Raw genomic sequence first — 19094 nt, forward strand, 5'->3', positions numbered from 1 at the left:
CTTAAAATGATTTAATATACCTGAAACTGATATTGGCAATTAATGTTTTTACTTTATTTCCGACAGAATTGGAAAGTAATTAGTTGTCAAATGTTTTCGTTTTCCAAATTTCCAAATTAATTCTTTGCGTCACCTTTTTACAAATAGTGCAGGCGAACAGCTGTTCAACAACAGTCCAATAAAAAAAGAATCAACAAAAAGCCACTAATCAGAATCCAACCCAGTTCAACCTCCAATATGGACTTTATTGAGCAGGAAGTTAGTGATTTTCGATCTAGCTGTGAGAAGAAAGTGCCGCATAGTAGAATCATCATTTGTTCCAGCTCCCTGATAAGAGTTGACATCTATCCTGAACGACCAAATCGCTTGATGACTGTCTGCTTGCGGTTCCCTGAGGATTACCCAAAGAGTACACCCATTCTGGTCGAATTAAAGAGTCGGGCGTACTCGGAAAGGCTTCTCACCGAGCTGACCCGCCTAATTGATGACCATGCTCGGGATTATTTGGGAAAACCGCATGCTCTGCTGGTCGTGTCATTTGCCCAGCAATATCTATCGGATAATCCCTTGTGCGTGTGCCTCGACGAAATAAAGCAGTTGAGGGTGGATATCAAGACTCGAGTGGTCTGTCCCGAGCTCGCCGATGGAGAGTCTCCTCATGTGGAGAGTCAACTAAAGTTGCGGCAGAAGAACAACAGCGTCGAGTTGATAGCCAGAGGCGGGAAATATACCTACAGGGTTACGGCAGTCGTCCCCGACAGCTATCCTGTGCAATGTGTGGAGCTGAAAGGCCAGGAATCTAATTTGCCGGCAGTTCTCGTTCGCTACCTCAACGGACAGTCCAGGGAGATCGCCCGACAGTGTGTGGAACCTCCGCATCGCCTAAGCAAAGATGAGTTGGCCAACTTTCGCCCAGCCAAGAGCATGTATCGTTCACTAAAGTTCTGCCTGGAGGCCACCCGGGACTTTCATGTTGAACGTTGTCCCATTTGTGATAGCACTGTTTTGCCCAACAATCCGGCGGATGTTGAGCTGGAGGAAAATGCCGATTCCTACATCGAACGTGTGTACTGTGGTCACGTGTTTCATCAAGGCTGCCTTAAGCAATACCTGGCCGAGCCTCCATTCCCCCGAGGTGGGAAACTCTGTCCCGCCAAGCGACGCCACCCTAGATCTGATGCCCAAACCTACATGGGCAGCAGGGCGGGTTCGGTTCAGGGCGTTGCAGAGTCAGCAGCCAGCTCTAGGCATTTGGATAATGCTGTGTGTGGCATTAAGTTGGCCCACGATCGTTGGGTGGTTAACGTCAAAACGGCCGAGGCACGCTGGGCACAGAAACAGGCACGCCAGCGTGAGCTGGAGGAGGTGGTGGATTTTCTACAATAAACAAAAGATCAGCTAGAGTGCGTTGTTGAATTTGTATAGCTATGTATTTTGTGATGTCTTATCGAATAGGCTTATATTACTAGAAATGGAATAAATAAAATGATTATGAAGTGCGACTAGGTTGGTTAATTTTTTGAAATTATAAACTCTGTTTATAGAATGCCGAAGAAGTCAAAGAGTCGAGCCTTAGTATTAAGCTGAAATTCAAAAGTCTGTGATAATTTCATCATCCTCGTACCGCTTGATGGGATCTCCCTTGATTAGCGATGATATCAGGCTATGGACAGAAAGATAAACCAAATCGTTAGCTGTTACAAACTGAATGTCGAAATTTGTACTTACCAATACAACCCCACAAAGAACATGACAAAGTAGTAGCCCAAATAGATCATGCAGTTCCTTAAATGCACCTTTAACAATCCACGACTATGTATATCCACGGGGTCGTAGACGCCTAAACTATCCCGCCGCTGACGATGCAGCTCGTAAAATAGCCAAATGACCATGGGCAGATTTAGCAAAAACATTATCCAGTGTCCGCCCAGCAAGAGAAGGCCGCAAAGCAGGGCGTGGGAGCCAAATTTAGGTATTACCCAGAAATTTAGCCGTCGACAACACTCCTGGGCGTTCAAATAGTCGCACTCCAGGTCCGCCAATGTCAGAACCTGTATGAAATTGTTTGTTAATATTTTTCCATATATGAACATATAGATATTCAGCTAACATAATAGATTAGCAGCAGAAGTATGGCCCCATAGACCAGCAGGGTGATGCAGAAGATGGCTGTTTCGGGCAGAAACATAATTGCACTAAAGATTCACTTTTTCACTTATAAATAAAACTATTTATTTGTTTTTATTAAGGGGCAGTGTGACCGTCCGACCGTCAGAAATATACCGGAACATACGTCTCATATGAAAAATATACCGTAAATATACCAGTATAATTTTTGGTATTTTTTGGTATTTTAAAAATTACAAAATAATCAATAACGTAATCAATATCGATAATTTTATAATCATCGATATAAACCATCGATAGGAAACCATCGGTATAATTTTTTAATCAATAACAAAATCGATATTGAGAAACTGCCACCACCAGCGATTTCAGCTTTCACGACCTATCGAAGCACTGCCATCTCAAATGGATTTGTGGGGAGATTTTCCGTGGCGGCCATTTTGAAGACCAGCGGCGCCCTTTGGCGCAGTTGTGGCCTACTATTCCGCGCTGCCTCAGCCCCCAGACCACCCCGGAGCAACAATCCGACCACAGAGAAGACCCACACTGGCTACCGGCAACAACATTTTCCTAAAGCCAGCTGAGCAGTCAATGTGGCCGGCGCTGCCCTAGCCAAGCTCATCCAACTGGCATCCGCCCACACGAACCTGAAGCGCGTGACCCTGGAGTTGGGCGGAAAGTCCCCCAACATTATCCTTTCTGACTCTATCCGTGGAGACGGCCCAATTCGGCCTCTTCTTCAACATGGGCCAGTGCTGCTGTGCCGGCTCTCGCACCTTTGTGGAGGATAAGATCTACGACGAGTTCGTGGAGCGCAGTGCAGAGCGTGCCAAGAAGAGGACCGTGGGCAATCCCTTAGATCTGAACACCGAACAGGATCCCCAGATCAACCAGGAGCAGATGGATAAGATCCTTGGCATGATACAGCAGGGCGCCAAGCTGGTGGCCGGCGGTAGCCGTCCCAAAGGCCTTCCCGGCTACTTTGTCCAGCCAACGGTGTTCGCCGATGTCCGAGACAACATGCCCATTGCCCGCGAGAAGATATTCGGGCCCGTCCAGCAGCTGATTCGATTCAAGAAGCTCGACGGGGTCATCGAACGTGCCAACAACTCGGAGTACGTCCTTGCCGCCGTCTATCCACCGTATCTTTATACCGCGTGACCAATTTCTTCATATGGACTTCGTCCCACAGGACCGGGAAATAGTTTGCGACTGCAGCGACTTCATATTGGCCCTGCACCTGTCCGATATTACGCCGCACACATTTTGGGCTAAGCCCAGGTTGAAAATTGAAGGGACTACGACTTTTAGTCCTTCATATATCTCATTGCTGCCCAAAACGTGCACTTCTGTAGGGACCACCTGCAGGTACAGAAACTTGAATTTTGTGCCGTCCATATTTGCAGCTGCAATGGCCAAAGATTTCCAGCGGCTGAGGAGCACCTGTAAATATACTACTTAATACGATATAAAGAGACAGTTAAAAGGGAACTTACGTTGGGTACGCGCTTGAAATGAAACTCATCGAAAATGAGGACAAAAGGCTGCTCCCCGAAAAATTGCAAGTTTGACACCATGTTGATAAGCCCACAGTTCAGCTCTATCAAGTGGGACTGCCGCTCCACGTATCTGATGGCTCGCCGCACTTCGCGTACACGGACAGCCAATAGCGGGTGGCGTGTGAAAACCTCTTCCAAATTCATTTTACACCCGATTTAAGTGAACGCGGTCGCAGTCTAGTTGGAAATGGCGACAGTCAAAGTGTAGGTGTTCGTGTGGTCCAATCCCGAGGCGGCTCACAGTGGGCCAAAAAGGGTCAATCCTGTCCCGTTCTTTCCATGGGTCTTTTGTTTTGTTTCCAACAATATATATAATATTATATATATAATATATATTTTATCAAACTATAATATTATTTGTATTGTTATATATTATTATTACAGTTCACCGCAATAATGATCTTGGTTCTCCGCGATAATGAGCTTAAGCTTAAGCTGATAAAAATAACAATAAACAATTGAACGCTGATAATTATTTAAACAATAAGTTTGAGTGGAGTTTAGTGGAATATTGTTGTATTCTAAATGAAAATTGCATCTTAAACTCCACTCGAATTGAATTTTAGCTTGCCCATGTAATGCTGCTCTGTAATGTTACAGACCTACCCACATAATTTTATACGATTTATGAATCAATTTTTTACTTAACTGGCTTACTCTAAATACTTGCTTTTATTTTAGCGAAAAGTTCAAACAAAAAAAGGATTTAGCGAAATAGGTCACACAAAAAAACGAAAGAGGATAGTCGTTCATATTGCTCAATTTTTATATTCCGTTGAATAATTCTGGCTAACTAAAACCCTTAGTTCTGCTCACATAATTTTAGGCCATTGATGAATAAATTTTCTACAAGATTAACTGATAGCCGGAACGCATCCGGCGGTAACATGGTTTTATTTTAAAAACACCTGTCATCCGATTAAGCCAAGCTGAAACAAACCAGAAAGAGCGATTATTTTTACCAGGAATTTTTATTCATCTCAAATTCGAGCGCGATCTCTAGTAAAGTAATCAGTGCAAATGGATAAACTGTCATTGCCGAAATCTAATTGAAAAGTATTGTAAAATGGGGAGACGAAGATTTCTGCTGCTGGCAAGTTGCTTATACTATTGGTATCCGTAGACCATCTGGTGGATTTCCACATCTCTGAGCATCGTTAGGCGGTCGCCGTAACCGCTCTGCAGGAGTTGGTACTCCAGCTCATCGTCAACGGTTAGCACCTGGTGGAGGGGCAAAAATAGATGATTATCGGTGCGCTCGTACAGCTTGCGTGCATTCCAGCGAAAGAGTTCCACTTCTTTGATAAATTTCGAATGCTTCTTGAGAAACCGCTTCTTTACGTTTCCGGAATGAGAAAGATTGAGAAGGTTACGTTCCTCTACTAAGACATTAAATGCTTTCAGTAGACGCATCATAATGAAGCGACGATAGCGTCGCTTTACTTCCGAGATGGGTGTGTCGTTCTTCTCCTGCTCCCTGTCTATCTTTTTCGTGTAACTCCAAAACGTCATGAATAGGATGAGTGACACTTTAAAAGTCACAATGTAGAGCAAAGCAAACATGGGGCCCACTTTCGGGTCGGTTAGCTGCTTCTTCCACCACAGCAGATCGCAGTTGCTCTTCACGTAGCTATAGTCCAGAATCCCCACCAGCATCACGAACATAATGGTACACTTACTCAGGGTATCGTGGTTGTGGCGAAACAGGCAAATGATCTGCCGACACCACTCTTTGATAAAAACCATTCTGAAATGGACCTTAAGTTTTATTTTAGTGACCGAAAGCTAGTTACGAGGTAATGGTTCTTACCCACAATCGAAATTTTTCGGATTTAATTTAGATTTGAGTATTACAAAAATGTGTATATACAAATACATTGGACGAAATTTGTGTATGATCTATCAAAATTTAGTTTGATTTCAAAATCCTTTCAAAGTGGCAGGAAACTTTATAGTTGTTATGATGTTAGTACCTAAAGTACGAATACAAAATATCTGGCATGAAGTGGAATGGAGTGACATGGGACTCTTACCGAAATGACTATTCAAATAAAGTAATTCAGATGATGGTTCGTCCAAAATGAAGATGCTTTATTAAGAAATGAAATATATATTACACTGCAACGTATTCCCTTAATGTCGTACGAAAACCCAAGCCAAAGTCATGGGTGGAACTTTAAGTCGCTCTCAAACCGGAAGTACTTTTATCTGGTTATACTCTAAATAACAAAAATTACCACCCCATTGTAACACCCCTATCTTTGGGACGCACCAAGTAATTATTAAGATTGGTGTTTCTTCAAATATTCTCAAACACTCGAAAAAAGCCAAACGATATCTGTGAAACCTTCAAAAATAAAAGAACAATGAGTAGAGCTGCAGTATGAATGACTCTGATAACTCCAGATCTATTGTTCCACAGCTCAGTTTTTCTGGGTATAAAAACCACTGCCCAGAGAAACTTCCTCTTAGTCGTAATTCTGTGATTGATCCGTGGAAAGGTAGAGAAAAGTGAACACTAGGAACACAAGGAATAACTCACAGGTAGTCCTTGCAAAGGACTCAACCCAGCTGGTCCATGGATACAGGACTGTGCATCCTGGCGGCATCCCTACTCAGCAGTGTGATCTGCTACAGTGTGGAGCCAACACGTACCTGGGTGGCCGAGTAAGTGAAAGGATAACCAATTGGAGATCGTCTCTCAATCTTTGCGTTTCCAGCAACCCGAACTGGGGTCCCAAAAAGGCACACGACATTTGGTTCAGCCAAGTGAAGAAACCCTTTCCCAACTGTCCCGAGTACAAGTTTCCGATAAACACAGATGTGAACTGTGTGGAGACGCCGGAGGGCGGCGAGTGCGAAGTCAGTTGCATCGGCAAGAACCACTTCTATGGGGAGCGGCCGAACGTCCGCAAAATGATTCTTTCCTGCAGGCGCGGCACATGGGGCATTAAGAACGGAGCGCCCACGGCAAAGACCATACAGTACTGCGATGGTGCTTGCATCTGCCGCAACGGTGGCATTTGCAACGGCGAGAAGGTGTGCCACTGTCGCAAGGGCTACGGCGGAGTCAGCTGTGAGAAGAACAAGGAGTTCGCGTGTCCGGAAGAGCCGCCTCAGCTGCCCAGGAATTCGAAAACCGTTTGCCGTGGCGACACCTGTGAGGTACAGTGCTCCAGAGGATTTTCCCTCGCCGATGGCCGCAGTCGGGTTCTGCTGAAGTGTGAGGGTACCAAATACATTGATTTGGCTGGAGGCCACACCAAGATATCGGATTGCGAGGGTAAAGAAACAGCGGGCAACAGGCTCTCCCACTTAGACGGATTTTGTGAAAAACTCATAATTTTCCAGCAACATGTTCTCCGGTTTGCCTCAACGGCGGCAAGTGCATTGCGGCCAATGTCTGTGAATGTCCACCCAACCTCCGGGGCAAGCAGTGCCAGTATCCAGTCTCTAGCTGCAACATAACCACGTTCAATGGCAACTTTCAATGCGACCACGCCCCAGATCGCTCCGAGTGTAGGCTGACCTGCCCATCTTTACCCGGAGTCAGTGTCCAGGGTACGCTGCAGTCGCTATACGTCTGTGATTACAGCACTGGCCAGTTTCAGCCCACACCAGCGGTCAAGTGCATTTATCGTAAGTATTGCATTTTCTTATCAATATCAATATTTCTGTAACCGATAAGATAGTCGGAGTGTGAATGAAACTTTTATCTTTGCCTATTTACTGTATAATTTTACTGTATTTTTTATTTGAACAAAATATTTCTGTTTGGAACAGCTCCCAATAGAAACATTTCGCAGCACATCAGCACTTCCGACACGCAGACAAATGGAACAGTAACCATAACTGGTGGCCACGTCCTCCCATGGCCGGATAATTTGATCAGCATCTGTGACCAATATGGTCGTTACAACAACAGTAATGACTGGATCTCTGAGCGGCCAGATGTTGATGACATTGATGGGGCCGACAGATTGCGTCCGAAGCCCCTCAAGGATATTGTTGTGGCACCACAGCCGTCGGTTTGCAGTTCTTGGAATGGTCGAAATATACGAACCTTTGACGGATTGCTGTATAGGGTGCCACTGAACTGTGCCCACACTCTGGTCAGTGACAAGATCTATGGGGCATTCCATGTGTCCATTAAGAGCCCCTCAAGCACATCGCCACTGACTATTCAGATCCAATGGCAGTCCGTGCAATACACGCTGGAGAATCTCAGTAAGTGTGGATAAATATGCTCCCCAAAGAGGATTTTATATGAGATTATATTACAGATGGAAGTGTGACTCTTTCCACGCCCAGTAAGAAGCTTTCGCTGCCTGTCCAGGTGCTGGGCATGAAGATAGTGACGTTCGCTCAGCACATTGAAGTCGACCTTGAGTCGGTGGGTCTGCAATTAATCTGGGATCACCATCAGCAGCTCGCGGTGCACGCCAGTGTCGATCTCTGGCAAAAGTTGGGAGGTCTCTGTGGGCATCTCGATGGCAACTGTGACAATGATCTAATGAGCCGATCAGGCAGCGTGTCCAAGGCAATTCGCACTTTTACCGACAGTTGGCGCAATGCTGACCAAACGTGTGTCCTCGAGCCCGATGAGGATTTGGCTCAGTGCCACGGAGATCGCCATAAGAAGGCCGTCAGCAAGTGCAAGGATCTGCTGTACAATCTTAACCTAAAGTCCTGTCTGGAGCAGTTCAACCAGGAGACTCTGCTGCGTACCTGTATCAGTGACCAATGTGCCTGTGCTGATGGTCAGGACTGCAGCTGCAATCTCCTGCAGTCGCTGGTGGACGAGTGTCGGTTTGAGGGCCTTAAGCCAGCCAAGGATTGGCGCAATCTTCAGCTGTGTCCCATCAGCTGCAGCGGTGGTCGCATCTACCAGACGTGTGGTCCGCAATCGCAGCCCACCTGCGAGAATGAAGGAGTCAGTGCGCCCGGTGAATGCTTTGAAGGATGCTATTGCCCCGAAGGCAAGCTGCAGTACAGGGACACGTGCATCGAACGAAAGATGTGTCCCTGCGAGCTGCGGGGACGAGAGTTCCAGCCCGGGGAGAAGCACCAAAAGGACTGCAACACGTGCCTCTGCCAGTCGGGGAAGTGGCGGTGCACCGACAACAAGTGCGACAAACGCTGCTCGGCCTTTGGGGATCCCCACTATCGCACCTTCGATGGCAAACGCTACGATTTCCAGGGCCGCTGCCTCTACTACCTGCTCAAGACTTCCAGTCGTTCAGTGGAGGGCGAAAACATCAAGTGCTCTGGGGCCATCGATGAAGCTGTGGAGCCATCGCCCACTGGACACTCCTGCACCAGATCGATAGTTGTGCGTTTTACCCTCAGAGATGGCGGTCCAACGGTCATCAAGCTGGACCAGAAGCTCCATAGCTCTGTCAACGGTGAGGCTGTGACGCAGCTCCCACTGGAGCTGGGTAACTGTGAAGTGGTGCTTCGACTGGCCAGCCATCATTTCCTGACGGTCACCTTTGACGACGGCCTGGTGGTGTGGTGGAACGGCCAATCGACAGTTCACATTGATGCACCCTACAGCTACTTTGACAACACGGCCGGGCTCTGTGGCACGTTCAACGACAACACGAAGGACGACTTCCTCACGCCCGACGGTGACTACGAAGGCACCGCTGTGGCGTTTGCCAATAAATGGCGGACCAAGGAGATGTGCGCAGAGCCAGAGCCACCCGTGGCGCCCACACCCTGCTCCGAGAATCCCCAACAGCTAAAGGTAGCCGAAGAGATTTGCTCGCTGCTCAGATCCGATACCTTCTCGCCCTGCCACTGGGCTGTAGATCCTACCAGCCACTACGAGGACTGTATTGCCGATATATGTGCCGCCAAGGACTCCACCACAAGTCCGGCTACAACCAACAAGGCCTTGTGCGAGCTGCTTGCCGACTATGCCCATCTTTGCGTACGGAATGGCATTCGCACCAGCTGGCGGCAATCGATCAAACAGTGTTCAATCAAGGGTCCTCGGGTCCAGCAATTGTGGTAGATATATATACTATGAGTAATGGATGAGATATCCAATCCAAAGCCAAATGTCTTTTCTAGCACCTGTTTGGATGGCCTTTGGCAGTGCCAGGATGCGGACAAGGATGACTTAATCGTTTATCCGCCATTAGGCAACCTTCGCAAACAGTGTGCCAAGACTCCCTACGCCAAGTTCGTCTCCTGTGCCCCCAAAGAGCCCAGGACATGCAAGAACATGCATGACTTCAAGCCGGACACTGCCGCCTGTCGTCCCGGCTGTGTCTGTGACGATGGCTACGTGTACGATGTGACGCGCCAGCAGTGCGTGCCATCGGAGAAGTGCTCCTGCTACCATGCGGGACGGAGCTTTGATGACGGCGACACCTTCAAAGAGCTGTGCAATCTGTGCGTTTGCCAGGGTGGCTCCTGGAAGTGCAGCCGCAACGATTGCGAGTCCTCTTGCAGTATCTGGGGTGACTCTCACTTCAGCACCTTCGATGGTAAGGACTTTGACTTCCTGGGCGAGTGCGATTACATACTGTCCAAGGGCGTCAACGATCAGGGCCATGGCTTCTCCATTGTCATACAGAATGTACTGTGCGGCTCATCGGGTGTGACGTGCTCCAAGTCCTTGGAGATCAATTTGAGCGGCAAGGCAAGTGAGGGTAAGGGTCAGGGTCAGGAGCAGCTAAAGCTGAGCGCTGGCGGTATTTATGCAACGGATTCCAATACATCGACCATAGCAGGTTAGTACATATTGCATCGACAAACCATTTTATAAAATGTTGGGTTCTTTGGCCAAAACACATTTCTACTCCTTAAATATATGTTCTCTTGTAGGTCTTCGCAAGCAGATAAGCTCTCATTCCTCCAGCTCATTCCACATCTACAAGGCGGGAGTGTTTGTTGTCGTCGAGGTACTCTCCTTGCATCTGCAGATCAAATGGGACGAGGGGACCCGCGTCTATGTGAAGATTGGCAACGAGTGGCAGGGCCGGGTGGCCGGACTATGTGGCAACAACAATGGCAATAGCTTGGATGACTTCAAATCCCCATCGGGGGGACAGGAGACAGAGCCCACGCTCTTTGGTCACTCGTGGCGGACGCATCAGCAGTGCGTGCTGCCCCAACAACTGTTTGACTCGTGTCAGCGGAATCCACAGCGTCGTGCCTGGTCCGAGTTGCAATGTAGTGTCCTGAAGTCGCCCCTATTCGCAGCCTGCCATGTGGAGGTGCCGCTGGAGCGTTATCTGAAACGCTGCATCTTTGACACCTGTGCCTGCGATCAGGGTGGCGACTGCGAGTGCCTCTGCACGGCTGTGGCTGCCTATGCCGATGCTTGTGCCAAGAAAAGCATCAACGTGCGTTGGCGTACGCCCCACTTTTGTCGTGAGTACTACAGATCCTTCATCTTCCCTTGATATCCCATGCTAAGATCTTCCCCTTCCCGGTTAGCCATGCAATGTGATACCCATTGCTCGGACTACAGTGCCTGTACTCCAGCTTGTCCTGTGGAGACCTGCGATAATCTGCTAGATCAGGGAGATTCGGGGCGTTTGTGTCATCACGAGAACTGCGTCGAGGGCTGCCTGATCAAGCCCTGTCCGCCGGGTCAGATATATTTGAACGACACCCACACGGTGTGCGTGCCCAGGTCAGAGTGCAAGCCAGTGTGTCTGGTGCGGGAGGACATCACATACTACGAGGGCGACATCACCTACACGGATGACTGTGCCACCTGTCGCTGCTCCAAGAAGAAGGAGGTGTGTAGTGGCAAGCCCTGTCCACCCGTCGTAACCACTGAAGGACCATCTGTCACGGGCACAGGAACATTGCCAAATCAAGATCGGGGCAAGAACTGTGTGCGCGGCTGGTCGCGTTGGTTGGATCGTGGCTCGAGTGCTGGTGGCATTAATCTCAACGATGTGGAACCGCTGCCCAAGTTCGATCGCTTCGAGTCCATTTACGGCACCTGCGATCGGGAGTACATGACCAGCATCGAATGCCGCGTTAAGGACAACAAACAGTCGTACGACCTTGTGGATGATAATGTCGTCTGCAACCTGGATCGGGGTCTTGTCTGTGTGGGTAAATGCCACGACTACGAGATTCGAGTACATTGCCTGTGCGATGATGATGGATACACCACCGCTAAGCCCCCACCGCCGCCACCACCCACAGAGATCTGCGATCCATCGTTCCAGATGTTCAAGGAGTACCCTGGGGACTGCTACAAGTATCTGCGCTGCGAGCACATTCCTGGGAATACAAACTGGCACTGGGTGCCCGGTTCTTGTGGCACCAATCTGATGTTCAATACGGCCATCGGTGCCTGCGATCAGGTCTCAATAGTATCACGGATTAGGCCGCAGTGCCGCAAGATAACCGACCGTTGTCGCGACGATGAGGAGTGGAACGATTGCGCCAACCAATGCGAGCACACGTGCCACTTCTTTGGCCAGCAGTTGATTAAGCGAGGGCTCTGCAATCCCGCCGAACACTGCAAGGGCGGATGCGTGCCTAAGAAGCGGCCGGATTGTAGGGCCCTAGGTAAGTTCTGGCGCGATGAGAACACCTGTGTGGATCAGGATGACTGTCCTTGCCTGGACGATGACAATGATAAGTACGTGCAACCACATGGGATTATTATCAATGATCAGTTCGACTGTCAATGTGTGTTCAATCAATATGTGTGCGTCCCAAAAAAGACCACCACGGAGGCGCGTAAGTAAATATACTTACCCGGAATGAGGCACTTCATTGACATTTCCTTCTTCATTTTCAGCACCGATTGGAGGTCACACCACAACTACAGCATTACCTTTGATACCCACAACTCTTACTCCGCCTGTATTGTGCCCAACAAATAGGTACGTATAAGCAAAGACCATTACCAAGATTTTGCATGAGGCACCAAAAAGTTTTTCTTGGGCAGCTGAGTCGGTCCCCAGAATAATGCAGTGTTAAAACAGTGATACCTCTCTTTCTGTGCAGCATGGTTCGCTTCTTTACGAGGGAACCCTCTATAAGCGACAGTGCCTTCAGTGCTTCCAGCTCGCTGAGCAACAACCACGTGGCGCATTTGGCCCGTCTGCACCGTAAGCCCAAGCTCAATGCTGGGGCTTGGACACCGAAGATCAGCGATCAGTCGCAATATTTACAGGTGGACTTTGAGCGGCCGCAAGGCATCTATGGACTGCTCATTGCCGGCGATCCACACAACGACAACTATGTGACGCTCTTCAAGGTGCTGTACAGCCTGGATGGCGAGGGCTATCACGAACTGATCGATCAACGAGGAGAGCCACAGGTGCTGATAGGACCTAAGGATTCGCGTGTGGCCCGTGCGCATGTTTTCCAGCGCCCCATCGAGGCCAAGTCTGTGCGTCTCTATCCGCTGAGATGGCAGAATGCCATTGCCATACGCTTTGATCTACTGCTTTGCAACCATGTGCCAACCACCACAGCTCCAGTGCCCGATAGGACGACGCCTCTGCCGCCCACGAAGCCACCACTCGACAGGCTGATCTGTGACGACCCTCTCGGTGTGGACAACGGAGACCTACAGCCCCATCAAGTGACCGCGAGCAGTATTTGGCTATCCTCGCAGGTTGATAGCCAGGTGGGTCTCTTGGACCTGCTGCAGTTCCGCTCCCAGCTGGGCTGGCGTCCACTGGCCAACAAGCAGGACGAGTATGTGGACTTTGATTTCCTGGAGCCACGCAACGTGACAGCCGTACAGACACGGGGCGGAGTCCACGGCTGGGTCACCGCCTATCGCGTACTCTTCTCCCTGAACAGGCTGGTGTGGAACGAGCTGCCTGGACCGAATGGAGATGCTCATATCTTTGAAGGCAATCGGGATGCCCAGGGTATTCAAACGAATGGCTTTGTACGACCGCTGGTCACACGATATCTACGACTGGTGCCCACGGGATGGGAGAAGAACATCAACTGGCGCATTGAGCCGCTGGGCTGTTTCCTTCCTTACCGTAAGTCATAGAGATATACAATCATGATAAGCTCTTCATCAACTTCTTAATTATACAGCCAACACTACTAAGCCCATTATGCGACCCTGCACCGTCTGCAAGGGCATCGACCTGCCGTCTTTGACTGGAGGCGATTGCCCTTGCAGCGATGGTCTCTTTTGGACTGGCTCCAAGTGCATCGAACGTAATCTCTGCCCCTGCATCGACAACTTCACGCCGTAAGAATCTAATTGAGAGAGTGTGTCCTTCGTGGTCTAGCTGTTGTCTTTTATAGCTATCCCATTGGAACGAAATTCGAGAATAAAGACTGCGAGGAGTGCGTCTGTCTGTTGGGGGGAATCATCAGTTGCAAGCCACAGACCTGCCCACCCTGTCCGACCCACATGCGGCGTGTCCGCAATGGCTGCCACTGCGAGTGTCAGCTGTGCCCGCCCACCACGCGGCTATGCCCCACCAGCGGGGATTGTATTCCAAATGAATGGTGGTGCAATCACGTCCAGAATTGTGCCGATGATGAGGATGAGACATGTGATCCTGCACAGACAACGCTGCAGCCACGTAAGATTCAGACAGAGTTCCATTTTTAATCCGTGGCTAATGTTTTCCCTCTGTTCCGGCACAGCCACCACCAGAAAACCCCCTACAGAGTGTCCTGTTATCGAGTGTCCCCCCGGTTACACCGTCAAGATTAGGGGAAAAATACCAAAAGTATTATCCGAAATGCTCTTGACCTCTGTCTCTACAGAAAATTTTGACATCGATCAGGCCATCGAGCCATTGAAGGAGTGGCTATCGCAGCTGCAATCCTCGGATAACCCTGAGATTGCTTCAGTGGTCCGTAAAGTACTATCCTCTTTAACTGCCACTGAAGGGGAGGAGGCGGTGGTGAAGCCTCAAAGAGAGTCAGGTCTAACACTGGAACTGTTGGAGCTTAATGAATTGCCTTTGATTCCACAAAGGCCAGAGACAGAGGCCTCGACTGCATTGCCACTGGGAATCATTGAGCTTCTAAAGAAGATTGGCATTGCAGAACCCACGATTTCCGACTATTCGGATACGGATCAGGCAGGGGATGAGCTAGAGCTGGACTCGGAGACACTGTTGCTAGTAAATGGCGCACGTGGAACCAAAGATAGTTCAGAGTTGAGCTTGTACGGATACAACTTCCAGCTGCCACGAGAGCTGCAGGCTCTGATGGGTCTAACTCCTTACATTGCCACCAGAGATCTTAAGAATATGGAGCTTTGCGACGCCTTCTGCTGCCTGCCCCAGAGCAACCAGACTTGCATGGATCCCAAGTGTCCAGAGGGTTACGAACCAATCGTTGATACTGCCAGCATTGGAGCCGGAAAGTGTCCCATCTACACCTGCAGACGGTCACGGATACCAGACGATACGTGCGACATAACCGGACGTATTTTCAGCACTTTCGATGGTACCGTCTACAAGTATGACATCTGCAGCCACACCCTGGCCCGGGATACGGACGGTAATCGTTGGTCCATCAGCACACAGCTCCAGTGTGCCCCAGATCAGCCGAGCTGCGGGGCCAAAACTCTGATCATTAGCGACCAGCAGAGAGGTATTGCCATCAGCATTCTGCCCAACCAGCGGGTGATCTTCAACGGCTATGAGTTCAGTGTACGCGATTTGGCCTTGGTAAACGCCATCCGGCGATCCTTCGTCATTAGCCAGATAGGAGAGACCATTGTGGTCGTTTGTCGCCAACACAAGTTCTGGGTGCAGTATGCGGCCAGTGGGAACATAAGGATTGGTGTCTCCCAGGACCTGCTCGGCCGTGTGGATGGGTTGTGTGGCTTCTACAATGGTCGAAGTGATGATGATAAGCGTACCCCTCAAAGATTACATGTGATCAGCAGCACAGACTTTGGGGATGCCTGGTATGACCGCAAGGTGCCACTGGACAAGTGTCGGCCGCAGGTCTGCCCCGTGGATTTGCAGCAACGAGCCCTACAAATGTGCCAAGCAGTCAGGTACGAGTGCGATCCCTTGTTAATGTAGTCCATCTTTCTAGAATATCCTTTTCCTTCTTTATCCCTCCCAGACATCCCTCGTTTGGAGCCTGCAGCGTCTCGGTTAACATCCAGGACTTCCTCAGCCGGTGCGTGGAGAATACCTGCGAGTGCCTGAAGGCCAATGCCGGTGCCGAGGGCAGCTGTCGCTGCGACCTTCTGCAGCAATTCGTTGGTCAATGCCTGGCCGTCAATCGCCACTTGCAGCTGACTAGCTGGAGGAGTGTGCACCGCTGCAACCAGACCTGCCGTCCCCCTCTTATACACCACGATTGCTACAGGCAACGCTGCGAACAGCAGTGCGGCGACCTCCAGAGCGGCCAGACGGCCAGCGTTTGTCCATCCATACCAAGGACCTGCTTCTCTGGATGCTACTGCCCCGAGGGCACTGTGCGGCGAGGTGAAGAATGTGTACCCATCGAGGACTGCAAGGACTGCAAATGCACCTTGTTCGGGGCCAGCAAGTTTGTCACATACGACGGAAGCAGCTACAGCTTCAAGGGCAACTGCACCTATCTGGTTACCAGGGATCTGCTCCTGCCAGGCAGCTACCATTTCCAGGTCTATGCCACCATCAAGCCTTGCGGTCCCACGGAGACGGAGAGCTGTGTACAGGCGCTGCATGTGACTGCTGGAGAGCACACTCTCCACATCGAACGACACGCGCAGGATGTGAAGCTGTTGGCTGATGGCTACCAAGTCTCCCTGTGGCCTCATCAGTCCACCTGGCTGAAGGTGATTCAACAGAGGGAACAGCAACTGATTGTGCAACTACCACAAGCCAAGCTCGAGTTAATTGTGAATCTGAATACACTGCAGTTTCAGGTAAGCTCTATCGACTGTTCTCTATCCTACCTCAAGCTCATATCTCTGCCTCCTGTAGCTGAGTGTGCCTTCGGTACGGTATGGCAGTCGCATGGAGGGTCTGTGCGGCAACTGCAACGGCCTTAGCATAGACGATTTGCACATCAATCCCCTTAAGAAACCTACGGATCAGCGTCCCTTGGGGTTGATAGACTTTGTCACCAGTTGGCAGATAGACGAACCCCGGCTGGGCATTAACACGCGTCCCTGCCAGGGCCATCAGATCTGCAAAGCCCTGCCCCGGGAGCGCAATCTTTGCTATCACCTGATCGTACAGTCGGGCATCTTTGACCGTTGTCCTTTGCTCGTAGATCCGCTGGCATTCATTCAGGCCTGCCAGAAGGACACCTGCACTGCCACCACGGACAAGCAGGTGATCTGTGACGCTCTCAGTGCCTATGCAGCCGAGTGTAACGCTGCTGGCGTCTGTGTCGACTGGCGTCCCTTTGCCGAGTGCCCGGCACAGTGTCCGCCTGGATTGTCCTACAAGTCCTGCGATTGCGACGTCAACTGTGACACTGGGGTTGATCGTGTTGATCATAGCAATCTAGCGATCATTTTCAAGGGACGCTGCCTGCATACAGAACGTCATGAGGGCTGCTTCTGTCCCGATGACAAGGTACTTCACCACGGCAAATGCGTATCCCCCAGCAAGTGCATAGCCTGCGGCGACGGCCGTCACGTGGGCGACGTTTGGCAGCCGGATAAATGCACAAATTGCACTTGTCTCGCCAGCGGACAGGTCAGCTGTGAAAAGGAGCAGTGTGGTCGCGATACGGATCACATCTGCCAGAAGGGCTTTACTCAGGTGGTGCTGCAAAGGGATTACGAGTGCTGCCCCACTCGCATATGCGTGGGAGACATTGAAAAGCCTCCTGGACACGTTTGTGAGAAGCCCAAGTTGCCCGATTGCGGTCCAGACCAGCATCGAATTGTGGACAAGGATGTCAATGAATGTCCCATCTATATATGCGGTGGGTTTTTTTGTTTTCTGATATTTTAGTGTAATCATTTGTGTTCCCTTTATAGAATGCAAGCCCAAGGTTCAATGTGAGCCTACTTCTCCAGTGAAACTACGACCAGGAGAGAAACTGCAACCCGTAGACGACGGTTGCTGTCCCGGACAACGAGTTGTCTGTGTGCCCAGCAAGTGCCCGAAGCCGCCTGCAGTATGCGATGAGCATCACTATGAACTGATCTCACAGAAATTGCCCGGAGACTGCTGTGCCGTACACAAATGTGTGCCGCCCAAGGATAAGTGCCTGAGTCATCACGACAATGTGGTGCAGGCCCATCATACAGGCGACAAGTGGCAGGATCCGCTGGACCCGTGCGTCTCGTACGAGTGCGTGGTTATCGGCAATCTGTTGCAGACAGTGCACACCATTCTCAGCTGTGACAAAAAGTGTCCGCCTGGGTACACCTACGAGCACACGAATAGCGCCAAGTGTTGCGGCTCCTGCGTGCCAACGGGCTGCCATCACGATGGCAAACTGTACAAGCCAGACGAGCAGTGGAACAGCCTGGACAAGTGCATCACGTACACTTGCGTGTCCCTCGACGGTCAACTGATCAGACACGAGTCGCACGAGGCCTGTGCGGATGTCAGCCAGTGCCCGCTTGCGGATCTTGTGGATAATGGCGGCTGTTGCAAGCGGTGCAAGAGTAGGCCCCCGACGCTGGATAAAACAGGCTGTCAGGCCGTATCTCTGCCCCTTCAGCACACGGTTAGGCTGATCAGCTACAAGAGCCAGGATCATGGGCAATGCTACAACGAGCAACCGATCCAGGGTGTCACCCAGTGCGAAGGTGCCTGCGATTCGGCCTTCAAGTACAATCCGCTTTTGATCAAGTTTGAGGATAAGTGCAGCTGCTGTGCCGCCACGGGTTTGAGAACCGTCTTGGTGAAGGTAAAGTGTGCCGATGGAAACTATCTAGAACAGTCCCTGGAAGTGCCCACAGGCTGCAGTTGTGAACCGTGCAACAAACACCATTTGGCAAAAGTGCAGCCTGTTGAGGAAACGAAACCCGTGTCTGTGGGTGAGCTCTTGGACAAGGAGAAGGAGAACGATGATGAAGAGGAGCTCAATCTGCAAGACTTACTCGATCAAAGCGGTGGCGTAATTACGCGTTAACCGGAACCATCCATACCCGGATAATATTATAGATTAAAAAGTATCAAGCAAGACAAATAACTTAATAAAGGAGTTTTGTTTCACATTATGTATATGTGAACATTAGAATACTGGTTTTTCTGCACGCTATAACTCTGCTGAGTGCGGCATGTCTTTTCGTGATCGGGAGAGTCCTGCCAGTCGACTGCCATCGGAAAAAGGGACATCCATTTCTTCACGATTTTCGCAAAAAATCATGATGGTTACATCATTAAATTTTACAAAAGTCGGCCTCATTTTCAAAGTCGCGATTATGATGCCGTTTGATTCTCTAAGTCCTCGCGATCATGGGAGAGTTGGTCCTGCAGCGATCTGGCGCTATTTGACTGAGATATAGCTTTCCGAAAT

At 50.0% G+C, this 19094-nt stretch overlaps 4 protein-coding genes and 1 pseudogene across 5 annotated transcripts; 3 read left to right on the forward strand and 2 right to left on the reverse strand.

The window, feature by feature from the left end:
- Positions 1-57: 57 nt before the first annotated feature.
- Positions 58-1502, forward strand: LOC108161993. Its single transcript, XM_017296461.2, has one exon. It carries the CDS (start codon positions 238-240, stop codon positions 1384-1386), a length of 1149 nt encoding a protein of 382 aa, XP_017151950.1. The 5' UTR covers positions 58-237; the 3' UTR covers positions 1387-1502.
- On the reverse strand, positions 1405-2260 carry LOC108161996 (protein cornichon homolog 4). Its single transcript, XM_017296465.2, has 3 exons — positions 2111-2260; positions 1729-2051; positions 1405-1663 (listed from the first exon to the last, which is right to left on the reverse strand). Exons 1-3 carry the CDS (start codon positions 2186-2188, stop codon positions 1591-1593), a joined length of 474 nt encoding a protein of 157 aa, XP_017151954.1. The 5' UTR covers positions 2189-2260; the 3' UTR covers positions 1405-1590.
- A 451-nt stretch (positions 2261-2711) lies between these two features.
- Positions 2712-3984, forward strand: LOC108161286 (annotated as a pseudogene).
- A 654-nt stretch (positions 3985-4638) lies between these two features.
- On the reverse strand, positions 4639-5625 carry LOC108161433. 2 transcript variants are annotated; one of them, XM_017295696.2, is made up of 2 exons: positions 5497-5625; positions 4639-5433 (listed from the first exon to the last, which is right to left on the reverse strand). In XM_017295696.2, exons 1-2 carry the CDS (start codon positions 5562-5564, stop codon positions 4794-4796), a joined length of 708 nt encoding a protein of 235 aa, XP_017151185.1. In that variant the 5' UTR covers positions 5565-5625; the 3' UTR covers positions 4639-4793. The 2 variants fall into 2 exon arrangements, with proteins under 2 accessions (XP_017151185.1, XP_017151186.1); XM_017295697.2 differs by having other exon boundaries at positions 4639-5444; positions 5497-5602.
- Positions 5626-6523: 898 nt separating this feature from the next.
- LOC108163659 (hemocytin-like) lies at positions 6524-18815 on the forward strand. Its single transcript, XM_033393305.1, has 15 exons — positions 6524-6969; positions 7038-7325; positions 7470-7913; positions 7970-9701; positions 9765-10429; positions 10524-11072; positions 11139-12407; positions 12469-12553; positions 12678-13675; positions 13734-13893; positions 13950-14233; positions 14298-15669; positions 15741-16533; positions 16592-17546; positions 17602-18815. Exons 1-15 carry the CDS (start codon positions 6603-6605, stop codon positions 18705-18707), a joined length of 11067 nt encoding a protein of 3688 aa, XP_033249196.1. The 5' UTR covers positions 6524-6602; the 3' UTR covers positions 18708-18815.
- Positions 18816-19094: the final 279 nt, after the last annotated feature.

The sequence above is a fragment of the Drosophila miranda genome, chromosome 4, assembly GCF_003369915.1.
Source record: "Drosophila miranda strain MSH22 chromosome 4, D.miranda_PacBio2.1, whole genome shotgun sequence".
NCBI classification, from domain to species: Eukaryota; Metazoa; Arthropoda; class Insecta; order Diptera; family Drosophilidae; genus Drosophila; species Drosophila miranda.